This window comes from Ictalurus punctatus, chromosome 6 (assembly GCF_001660625.3).
Source record: "Ictalurus punctatus breed USDA103 chromosome 6, Coco_2.0, whole genome shotgun sequence".
Lineage (NCBI taxonomy): Eukaryota > Metazoa > Chordata > Actinopteri > Siluriformes > Ictaluridae > Ictalurus > Ictalurus punctatus.
Window position 1 is genome coordinate 9,260,615 of NC_030421.2, and position 12,186 is coordinate 9,272,800.

Consider the following 12,186-nt stretch of genomic DNA (forward strand, 5'->3'; position numbering starts at 1 on the left):
CTTCACTCTCTGCTCAGACAACGCAGTGAACGAAGGACACCAATGTGTAAACTGGCCATTGTTACATGGTGCCAGAGTCATTTAAGTTCAAGGTGGTCACAGACCAGGGGCACAGTCACCACTAGGAGTTGGCAGCAGGCAACAGGGATATGCAGCACTGGGGGCAGAAGTAAATACCGTTTGTGAAGCAGGAGAGGAGTCGAGAACGAGCAGGTAACAAGTGAGTGGCTGCGCCTGTGTGTAGTTACTGAAAACTATTCATGCTGTGTTGCAGTGAGAGGGATAGAAACACTCCATAGAGAGAGCAGTCATAGACAGCTCCAGCTCCAACTTACTTCTCTTTGGTTTCTCAGCGTTTCATTTTCTTTGCGCATTAACACAAGCATCTGTTGAGTCTCTGCTTTCTCAAGCAATACAGCATCCATTCTCTCAGTCAGCTCCTGTTTCAGAAGAGCATTTCTCACAGCATTATTGGAACATATAAACGTTGTTGTTCAGAAACTGTGCCCATTAACATGTCAACTTATACATTTTTTAAACATCATTTATAAACATCATTATTGTAGTATTCCATTACCACTACATACTGAATGCTTACCTTTATTACAGAATCATTGGAAGGCGCACCTTGAAGAGCCTTCAGTGCTCCAATTTTCTCTTCTAAATCTTAAAATAAAACACCCTCACATGTATATGACAATGCACAAACTTGGAGAGAATCATAACGAGCCATATCAGAAATAAAGGGAATCCAAATACCGTCAAGACCTTGTGAGGACCTACCTGCACACTTAGACTTTAATTTCTGCATTGCACCCATCTGCTTCTTTGCGAATTTAATGAGGTCGTCTTTAGACAATGTGTCCAGCTTCACAGATACATTGAGAGGAGAGTAACCAACATTAACTGATACTGTAGGCATCAATATGGAAGTCTCAGTAGATTTTCCACATGTGAAACGCAAAGTAAAATGTTGAATAAATTACCTTAGATTTCCCATTGCCCATACATGAGGAGCTGCCACACTCCACATCCGGTTCCTTCTATACACACACACACACACACACACACATATATACATATATACATATACATATATATATATATATATATATATATATATATATATATATATATATATATATACACACACACATATACACACACACAGTAAGATCAGTTCACTCTGCTGCTGCCAAAACTCCTAACCTGCTTTACCTGCTTTACTCAACTAAGTGCATAGCTTCCAAAAACACTGAGGACAGTTATACAGAGACACAGATACACTTCAATAACCATTTTTTCAGACCAATTTGACACTTGTACTTTTATATAACCGTAGCTTGGATGCATTTTATTAATATAAAGGAGGTACATTCATATACAGATAGATGCTACTCACCTCCATATCGACACCCCACACGTTACACTAGGCACAGTCTAATATTTAATTTTTATATTAATAACATTCACTAGCATACGGTAGATCTGTTTTTTGTTTTTTTTTTGGCCAAACACTAAGCTTCACGTAAAAGCAAAACATCAACCAGAGTGTCTTTATTTCCGCTTTCGTCAATGAACATGCGAACATTGGGTGTAGAGTAACACATTGTATGGAAGGCAATCGGAGTCAAAATGCGTAGACATATACTGTGGAATGCCAAATGTGTCAAAAGTGGCCACCTACGTAATACAACGAGTGATATTTACAATATGGCAGAAAGCATGTGGACACCTGACAATTACACCCATGTGTGGTTCTTCCCCAAACTTCTGCCACACAGCTGGAAGCTCACAATTGAATAGAATGCCTTTGTAGCTTATATGAAGACATGGTTTGCTATGGTTGGAGAGTAAGAACTCGAGTGGCCTGCATAGAGCCCTGACCTCAACCCCACCGGACACCTTTAACCTTTAAAAGGAAGAAGTGCTACTTTGTATATTGCTAATGCTGGGCATCAGGTTGATTTGTCATCACCTGTGCAACTTGAAGGAACTTGTATTTGAGAAGACTCCCTGAGTTCCTGAATATGAACTCCAAGTTTAGGTGGCGTTTACGTTGGTCTTTCCTGATCAGAGGTTGGGATTTATGATTTAAGTCCTCTAGTCAAATGCAGCAACAGTCTTTGTGCTCCATCCGCCACACTCCACACACACTACCTCACCAATTTTAACATGATTGCATAATATGACCGATAATGTGGCCAAACTAAACAGCCGTAAAGGTGATGAAAAAGCCTCCTCTTGTCATGATGCTTTGAAAGCATTCGGCGATGAAATTCCCCTGCTGAACCGAGATAGAGAAAACTTTTCTAAGCCTGCACTAGAAATAGATCAAAGATCACCAAATACCTCACAGAGTTAAACACCACTCTGCTACTCAGCAATGACATTATGTCCACATGCCAACTAACAAAACCCTTGGGTTTAATTAGCAGCATGAACAGGTAGTGTGTAGCGCGACTGATTGCTTGTACGAGATTGAAATGCTATAAAAGACCGTGCAGGCGACTGTGGATTTGCCTGACAGTTGTAACACCCATGATGTTACAACTGTATGCTGGAATATGACTGGAAAGCCAATAATTTTGTTGTATCTTTATCAAGGTTTTTAAAAATATTTTATATAATGATAGTGGAGACATGTCATAATCAGTTCCTCCAGGATTTTGCAATTTTCGAAGAAATTAATGCAAAATCAAGGAACTTCCTCAATATTCGGAGGAGCTTGAATTTTTTCAAAATTACCGCAGATTTGGCCCAAGACGCATCATGTGATGTCATCAGAATGCCCATTCAGCCAAAGCCCTCTTCAATTCATGTGCATCGAAAATGAGTACAGCTAAAAGGTGTTATTTACCAACTAACATCTCTGTGAAAGGCCGTGCAAAACAATTTTATGCAACTGCAATTTTGCCACTTCAAGTAGTTGCATCGCAAATTTTGAAAAAAGCCACAGCAAAATCAAGCATTTTTGGCTGCACCAATCAAAAAAAACTCTGAGAAATCCTGTACGGACTGCTCAGTAACACGTGCACACACACACACACACACACACACACACACACACACACACTCTCTCTCTCTCTCTCTCTCTCTCTCTCTCTCTCTCTCTCTCTCTATGTATTCTATTTTTCATGTACAGTGTGAAACATACAGTATACAGCTTCCATTTCAGGCTTTATTCCTGGCAAATCTTTGCAAGTAAAATCTGGCTTATGTAAAATCTGTTTCTAGGTTACTGGCCAGTTGTAAAAAACACTTCACTGCACCTCCTACTGTGTATGGTCGTGTGTGAACAATAAAATATGACTTAGAAATTTTAATTTCTTCCATTATTCATTGATGCATATTGGTGCCACCTACTGGTGATAAGTGACATTACTGCTCCAGCAAGAGAAAAAAATAGAGGAAATTTCCATCCATCCATCCATCTTCTACCGCTTACTCCTTTTCAGGGTCACGGGGAAACTGGAGCCTATCCCAGGGAGCATAGGGCACAAGGCGGGGTACACCCTGGGCAGGGTATACAGTGTGCCAGTCCATCAGAGGGCACAATTACATACACACTCACACACCCATTCATACACTACAGACACTTTAGACACGCCAAACAGCCTACCATGCATGTCTTTGGACTGGGGGAGGAAACCGGAGTACCCGCAGGAAACCCCCGCAGCACAGGGAGAACATACAAACTCCGCACACACATGGCCCTAGCAGGACTCGAACTCCGGAGGTGTGAGGCAAACATGCTAACCACTAAGCCACCATGCGCTAGAGGAAATTTCATTCTGAATAATAATGTTTCTTCAAGAGCATACATTTGTCATATTGAATGGTTAAGATGTTATATTATGTGGTAATATCATATTTTGTCAAATGATTGAATTAAATTCTAACCTAAAAGAATGTGTTTAATCATTATAAACGCATGTCATAAAGTGCTCTAGGTAGTGATTAAATATAGACCTTCCTTCATTATGCAATGTTTGTTTCACATTTGTAGAATATTCCATGGATATTCTGTTTTTGCAGTCATGACTCCAGAAAAGTATGGAAGAGAGAAGATGCCACAATGGGATGTAGGAGGATAGGCCCTGGAAGCAATCAAATGAAAAAAGGAGAGAGAAGGAGAGAGAGAGAGAGAGAGAGAGAGAGAGAGAGAGAGAGAGAGAGAGAGAGAGAGAGAGAGAAAGAAGTGACGGGGCCCAGAGGGTGACTACTTTTTTTAAAAGAAAGGTGAGTGTTGTAAGTGAAATTTAATAGCTTGTAGCACATTCAGGTGCCCAGCTAGATCAGCAGAACACGAGACTCTTAATCTCAGGCTCGTGAGTTAGAGCCCCACCCTGGCCACCAAACCCAGCCACTGGGACTGCACAAGCCCCAGTCTGGTCCCAATCCTCGATAAAATGTAGGGTTGCATAAAGGGTTGCATTATTTCCATAATGGAGACAGATGAACCGCTCTGGTAAACCCTCATGGGAGCAGCCAGAAGAAGGAGCTTTTAGCACATTCAGTGCTTGGGACTTCATTAAACAGCAAGAAATTATGATAGTGGTACAGCTATGTAAGGTTTTGTTTGCGGCATTAGGAAATGTCTTAAAACTGATTCTTTTGGATTTTTGTGGAACCAAACTCAACAGCACCACTGAGAGTAAGATAAAAATACAGAATGGTATGAAGCAACACTAAGGTCTAATGTGCCTGCTGCAGTAGATTAATGGAGCCTGTGACAGTTGCATCAGGTGATTACACTCACACCCCTAGATTTAGCATGCATTGGGACTAATATTTTTCATCCTGCTTTGGTGAAACTTCATCAGTTGTGTTACAGAATCAGTTGCAGGTATAATGAACACAATTGAGCTTATTTCTGTATTATTAAATGTGTTTTTGTAGGAGCAACTAAAAATTGATGGCACACATTGTCCAATTATAGTACAGATGACAGAACTGTAAGTTTAGTGATTTAACAAACTTTTATCGATTCTGAGGAACCGCGACATGAGCCCAGTGGAGCATTGTAGATGTAGACACAAAAAAATTATCACTAATATGCCCCAATATTCTCTGCCCCAATATTTTTTTTATTATGCCATCAATGAGACCTTGTGATATAATGAATTGCTCAACAGTAAGTTTCATTGTCGACCTATTGTCCTCCCATTTAATTCTGTATTACCACTAGATTCCACTGGCCTCACTGATCAGATCTTCAGGCCAGCCATCCTCATTGCAATGTAGAGCACCAGGGAGGATCAGGTATTTCCAGGGGGGCAGATGGAGTCAGAGTCAACAGCGTCTCATCATGGCAGCAGGAGTAACATGTAGTTCGACACAGATGGTAATTAAAACTCCCCTTATGTTTAATATTTTTTAATGTTTTTGTTAGGGTAGCATTGTCCACTTAAAGATCTGTCCTGTTACACAAAGCTGCATATGAATTTTTTTTTTAGTATTTTAAGTATGAGACATACAGCTATGGTCAACCATTATTCTACAATATTGATTAATTGACCCACAGTTTTGCAGTATCATCACACATGTGAGCGTGTAATATGTGTCCATAAGAATAAGGATAAGAATGTGGCACGGCTGACTGGTGAAGAAATAAACTAGTGGAGGAATGAACTCCCTCCCCCACACACCTTCACTCGCCTCCATGAAAACACATAGCAGCTGCTAGTACCTATTTTGGTGATGATGGCATCAGTCTATTTGTAGTGAAGCACAGGGCGAAGTGATCTGCCTGTTTTCAGAGTTTTACAAGACTGCTGTGTTTTCTCACAGTCCCACATACGAGCTTGATCCTTTTAGACTACTTCAAGCAACCTGTCTGACTTTTGTACTGTAACCAACATGGAGGCACAGAAACGAGGAATTCCAACTTCAATTCCTGAGAATGAAGAGCTCATAGAGGTGCAGATGAATGGGGTCAGGCAAAATGGTGGAGAAGCTGAAGTGCCTCTCTCCAAATCTCAGAGAAGACGTAGTGATGTGAAAGTCTATAAAGAGTTTTGCGACTTCTACGCACGCTTGTAAGTTTCACATTTCTTCCTTGTGTTCACTAATGTTTGTTTGCTGTTTTACATTTTGCTCTTTTCTTTTTTCTTTACAGATTTTTTTTTACTTATAGGAATTCTCACAGGCTGAGATTCACATTTCTTTTACACACAGCAGAATATAGGTTCCAGAGATATGAATTGCCAGCAGAAACTGACAAATTAGTAAAACTAGGTTTCACTAAAAGTCAGAATGTTTTCTTCCATAACACTGAAATATGATTATAAAGTGCACTTTTTTTTTCTAATTGCCACTGGACAGTTTTATCCTCAATAATTGGACAATTCAAGATGTGAAAGCAGTTCTTCAGTTTGCCAGACCGAATTTTCAAGATTACAAGTAAATGTATTTTTTTTAATCAGTTTCATTCATGTTCATGAATGATCCTGGGCAAAAGGAAAACACTCCTCCCCTTCCCATATTTCTCCCCTAGATCTTAAATGGTTTTGTCCTGAATGACCTTAACCTTAGGAGAATAAATGTAATATCTGTATGTCATCTAAAAGATGACAATATTAGATAATAGACAATATTAAATGTTACTTTCATATAATTAAATGGCTTAAAATAAGAATCAAAGCATGCTACAGATTCTGTTACTTGTGTTTAATTTGAAGATTCTTATATGTGAAGATACACTTTGTATCTACACTCACTGGTGATCACCTCTTATATAGGTTACTCTTATGTGTAAACTTACTCACTGTAGCTGTCAGATGGGAGAATTAAAACAAAGCGGTATTCGAAACAAGAAGCAAGGATACAAGGCACTAGCTCAGACTGTGACATAAAGTGTGATAACACTTTGTAAAGATACTCAGACACAACAGGCTATAAACAGACAAACTAACTAGAAGCCAATACACAACAGGTGGACACAATCAGATAGCAAACCAATGAGAAGAGACGGACAGATAGTGGTCTAGAACAAAAAAATAAAAAGTACGAGTGGATGACACTTGTCGCCATGGATACTGTGAAATGAAATATAATTCTTATGGGTTCATGACAACTGATGTAGCAAATAGATAATAGAGAAGTTAACTGTTTTTAGAGTACTTTGTTGCCAGGTGAATTGCAAATGACAAGAAAACAGTGGTGTTGTCGCCCTCTTCACTAACTGTCCACACCCACTCTGTTGAAGCTCAGCCTTGTGAGGTGTCTTCTAAATAAAAGGCACAGGAATGAGCAGCTCAGTTACAGCTGAGGGCAATGGTCGTTTCTAGGATTGAACAAATTAAACAGAATCATGAATGGAATTATTGCAAGTTGCTTTTATAGGTCTAGAAACATCACAGACTGCAGGCACTTTTAACCCCTTAGTTTAACTACAGAATAAATGACCAATTCCATGACAAACTGACAGTTTTTCCTGACTTGGAAAAAAGTTTTGATGGTCTTTCATTCATTTACAGTATATTTTATTTACAGTTGTGCTCATAAATTTACATACCGCATGCATAATCTGCAAAATGTTAATAATTTGAAAAAAGAGGGATCATTAAAATTGCATTTAGTTTTTTATTTAGTTCTGCCCTGAATACGTTATTTCACATAACTGATGTTTACATAAAGTCCACAAGACACAATAATAACTGAATTTACACAATTAAACCAGTTCAAAAGTTTACACACGCTTGGTTCTTAATACTGTCGTTACCTGGATGATCAACCACTGTGTTTATGTTTTGTGAGAGTTGTTCATGAGTCCTTTGTTTGTCCTGAGCAATTAAACTGCCCACTGTTCTTCAGAAAAATTCTCCAGGTCCTGAGGGACTCAAACACAACTGGTATAAAAGGTGAAAACATTCACTGATCCCAAAGAAGGTAACACAATACATTAAGAGCCGGGGTGAGGGTGTAAACTTTTGAACAGGATGATTGGTGTAATTTGTTATTATTTCGTCTTCTGGGAAACATGTAAATATTTTATGTAGATTCTGAAGGGCTTAGGTAGTCTTATGTAGATTCTGAACTGAAAAAACAAGATCTTTAAACAAAATAATAACAAATTACACCAATCATCCTGTTCAAATGTTTACAGCGTACCTTCTTGAGGATCAGTGAATGTTTGCACCCTTGTAATAGTTGTGTTTAAGCCCCTCAGTTGCCCTCAGTGTGAGAAGATGGAACTCAGCATCATATAGTCGCTGTTGGAAAGGGGTCAAATATGTAAAGTAAAGAATATTGTTGTGGATAAAAATGACATGAAATAAACATGAGGGAGACCTAGTATGAGTAATATGTAATTTTATTGAAAATTCACAGGACTGGTGGGTGTGTAATCCTGAGGAGAGCGGTTGGGGGAAGAAAATGGGGTGCGTCCTGGGACATGGGATAGCCAGCAAGGGTGAAATAAGGAGAAAACTGAGAGTACGGTGGACTGACAGGTGCGAAGAGGGAAGAATGGTCAGAGCCCAGATCAGAGAAGGTGACATCATCCTCAGACTGAAAGCTGGAGGGAGGGTCAGGCAGAGGGTCTGTCTTTGTAGAGGCGTCAATACACACATTCATGGGGTGGACGGGACCCCGCATTTCCATTTCCAGAGGGGGTGCTGCGAAGAACGTCAAGTAGCACTATGATGTCAGCAGTGAGATGCGCGAGCTGATAGTGAGTGTTCAGATCCAAATCCAGCCCCTCCAGTAAAGGAAAGAAGGAAAAATGACGACGTGCACCTAGACACACAGAAGCGGTATTAGGCGAATATTCACGAATTGGATTCACACTTTAAGATCTTTAAGAGTAACACACTATGGTTTATTAGTCACAGAGAAATATAAGAGCTGAGGAGTGCAGGCTGAGAAACACACACACTCTCGTACAGTCAAGGGCAGGCGTGCAGACATAACACCCACACACACACACACACTCTCTCTGTCTCTCCCTCTCTCTCACACACACACACATACACAAAGGCCCAACGCACACACATAACATTTTAACTTTATAAGAGTAATAAAAAGGAGTATTAAGATATTATAAGGATAATATAAAGAGTAGTAGGATATGTAGGATATTAGAATGATAATATAATGATATTATGAAGTAGGGAGTACAGTAAACCATTTGCAAGCAGTATAACCATATATAAAATAGAGATATAGAGCAAATATGAAAGTAAATTATAAACCAGAAATACAGAAAAATGTAAAAGAAACTTACTCATAATTCAGATGGTGAAGATTCTTGTCTCGCGAGGAAGGGTCAGGCGTGGTGTAGACGGGGGCCTTAATTTTAAGAGAGAACCATGAGGAGCCATTTATAAGGGTAGCTGAGTCAAGTTGCCCCCCAGAAAGTAGTCAGAAAGTCCTCTTTCAAAACATAATGGTAGTCAGAAAGTCCTCTTTCAAAACATCATGGTAAATTTGATAAGCCTCTTTTTAAACATCATGGTAATGTAGATGAGCTCTTTTTTAACCCTATTGGTATTGATATCATAGTCTTTCTAAAATATATTGGTTATCTACTGTGTAAATACAGTATAAATACTGGAGCTTGAGCTCCAGGTGTCAGATCACTTCTGAGAATTCTCATCGGTTTGGATCTCGTGTGGTGGAACGGAACCAATAAATCTGGAACCTTGCTTCTTCTCACTCATGGCTGGTGTCTTATTTTTATATCTCCAACTGGGTTTGCAGATGTGAGTATTTGCTTCTGTGTTGAATTTTTAAGTGTCTTCAGGTAATAGGCTAAATTTGAGCCAGCAATGTGAAGGACCGGGAGGATTTTTCTGAAGAACAGTGGGCAGTTTAACTGCTCAGGACAAACAAGGGACTCATGAACAACTATCAAAAACATAAACACAGTGGTTGATCATCCAGGTAATGATACACAGCATTAAGAATCGAGTGTATGTGAACTTTTGAACTGGTTCATTTGTGTAAATTCAGTTATTATTGTCTTGTGGACTGGATGTAAACATCTGTTATGTGAAAAGCTTATTCAGGGCAGAACTAAATAAAAAACTAAATGCTATTTTTATAATACCTCTTATTTTTTCATTATTAACATTTTGCAGATTCTACAAGGGTGTTGGAAATTTATGAGCACAACTGTACAAGAACAATGCCTTGTTACAGATAACTTTTACAAGACTGCTCTATCATTTCAAAGCCAAAGGAGCAAGGTTGTACAGAAATGAAATGAAAAGAAAAGCAGTTGGGTGGCTGTGTCCCATCATCAATATCTCATACTATTTGTTTTTGTAAATAGGACATGTGTTTTAATTATTTTAAAAATGCAGCCCTGTATCAACCACATTACATATCACATTGAATATTTCAAGAAAATACAAAGCAAGCTCCAAAACTATAAGGGTTTCACCAAAGTGTCTGTTTTTGTTTCCACAGTAACATGGCAAACGCCCTTGCTAATGCTATTTGTGAACTTTGCAAAGCTGGCTTCACTCCTGCTGAGAAAATCGTAAACAGTAATGGGGAGCTGTACCATGAGCAGTGCTTCGTGTGTGCACAGTGTTTCCAGCAATTTTCAGAGGGGTTATATTATGAGGTAGGTTTGCTCTTTTTCTCATCCTGCCCTTGAGTAATGCTTTATTCCAAACTGAGAGAATGACAGAAGCAATAATGCTTACCTGGGCTTGATGATAAAATGGGCAACAAATCTCTCACTGGTACAAAACTAACAGGATTGTTCCTAAACTCTATACATCATTCTTCATAATGTACTAAATACTGTATGTAACCTGAAAAAGAATACATTGTTCAGATTGAACATTTATTGAACTATACATTTTTTAGAATGCTTGTCAGAAAGGTTCAGGTTAACCAGACATATAAATAAAAGACAAGTTGTAGGAGCATGAGGTTTTTACTTTCATGTGGGTGTGAGGGAGCGGTAAGATATGATGCTCAAATAAAGACCATGTTCATTAACATAAATGTGTTGCCATCCTTAGTAACTGCCTGTTCATCATGACAGTGGTTTAAATTAGGTCACTAGTTTATTTATATCATGGCAAATAGAACCAACTAAACTGATTAGAAAATATCTTGGGCAGGTAGAAATGACATGAATAACTGCACTGAGGATTAAACACAGTCTTATGCATATTTATGGACTGATTTTTATCAGAGCAAGAATTCAGCCCATGCTGACAGTGCTGGCATTTCCACTTTTGAGTTTTTCCCATTTTTCCAGAGGCACAGTATTAGGGTTCATATTTAATTGTAAAATAAATAAATAAAAGTCAGGTTTGTGTCACAACCACTTCAGGTTTATATTCAAATACAGGTACAGATATGCATATTTGGAGCACTAAACAGATACTAACACAGTAGAAAAATAAAATAAGGATTATTTTAAGGAAAAGGGCTGAGTTGGTAACAGGGACATGCCTTTGTACTTGTAACTGGCTAATGCAAGTGTACATTATATGGCCAAAAGTAGATGTGGACCTGACCATCATATACATATATGTTTCTTTCCTAAAGTTTTGCCACACTGTTGGAAGCACACAATTATACACTGTAGCATTACCATTTCCCTTCACTGGAACTAAACGGCCCAAACCTGTTCCAGCATGACAATGCCCCTGTGCACAAAGCGAGCTCCATGAAGACATGGTGTGTTAAGCATCCAAGGTTAGTGTAAAAGAACTTGAGAGACCTGTACAATGAACTGGAACAAAGAATGCACCCTAGACCTCCTCATCCAACATCAGTGCCTGACCTCACTAATGCTCTTGTAGCTGAATGAACAAAAATCCCCACAGCTGCGCTCCAAAATCTAGTGGTAAGCCTTCCCAGGAGTGTGTAGCTTATTATAACAGCAAAGGAGGAATAAATCTGGAATGGGATGTTCAACAAGCATATATAAGTGTGAGGGTCAGGTGTATAGTGTTATTATTATTATTATTATTATTAATTATTATTAGCCGTGGGCGGCTGTCGCTCAGGTGGTAGAGCGGGTTGTATACTAATCGTAGGGTTAGCGGTTGACACATGACTCCACATACCGAAGTGTCCTTGGGCAAGACACTGAACCCCAAGTTGCTCCTGAAGGCAAGTTAGCGCCTTGCATGGCAGCTCTGCTACCACTGGTGTGTGTGTGGGAATGGGTGAATGAGACACAGTGTAAAGCGCTTTGGATAAAAGCGCTAC

General features: G+C 39.1%; 2 protein-coding genes across 4 annotated transcripts in view; one reads left to right on the forward strand and one right to left on the reverse strand.

Annotated features, from left to right (window-relative positions):
• The window catches only part of LOC108261083 (GRIP and coiled-coil domain-containing protein 2), a 32,546-nt gene extending 30,963 nt beyond the window's left edge, over positions 1-1,583 (reverse strand). For both annotated transcript variants that reach the window (XM_017461945.3, XM_017461946.3), the window contains exons 1-5: positions 1,403-1,583; positions 987-1,043; positions 784-868; positions 599-666; positions 336-440 (exon numbers count right to left, since the gene is read on the reverse strand). In XM_017461945.3, the coding sequence (XP_017317434.1) occupies positions 336-440; positions 599-666; positions 784-868; positions 987-1,043; positions 1,403-1,408 (321 nt within the window). In that variant the 5' untranslated portion in view covers positions 1,409-1,583. The remainder of the gene's footprint in view (positions 1-335; positions 441-598; positions 667-783; positions 869-986; positions 1,044-1,402) is intronic.
• lims2 (LIM and senescent cell antigen-like domains 2) overlaps positions 11-12,186 on the forward strand; it is a 20,649-nt gene continuing 8,473 nt past the window's right edge. The window contains exons 1-5 of one of the 2 annotated variants that reach the window (XM_017461949.3): positions 11-213; positions 4,039-4,242; positions 5,192-5,347; positions 5,794-6,041; positions 10,417-10,576. In XM_017461949.3, the coding sequence (XP_017317438.1) occupies positions 5,863-6,041; positions 10,417-10,576 (339 nt within the window). In that variant the 5' untranslated portion in view covers positions 11-213; positions 4,039-4,242; positions 5,192-5,347; positions 5,794-5,862. The remainder of the gene's footprint in view (positions 214-4,038; positions 4,243-5,191; positions 5,348-5,793; positions 6,042-10,416; positions 10,577-12,186) is intronic. The other variant, XM_053680836.1, reaches the window with a different exon arrangement.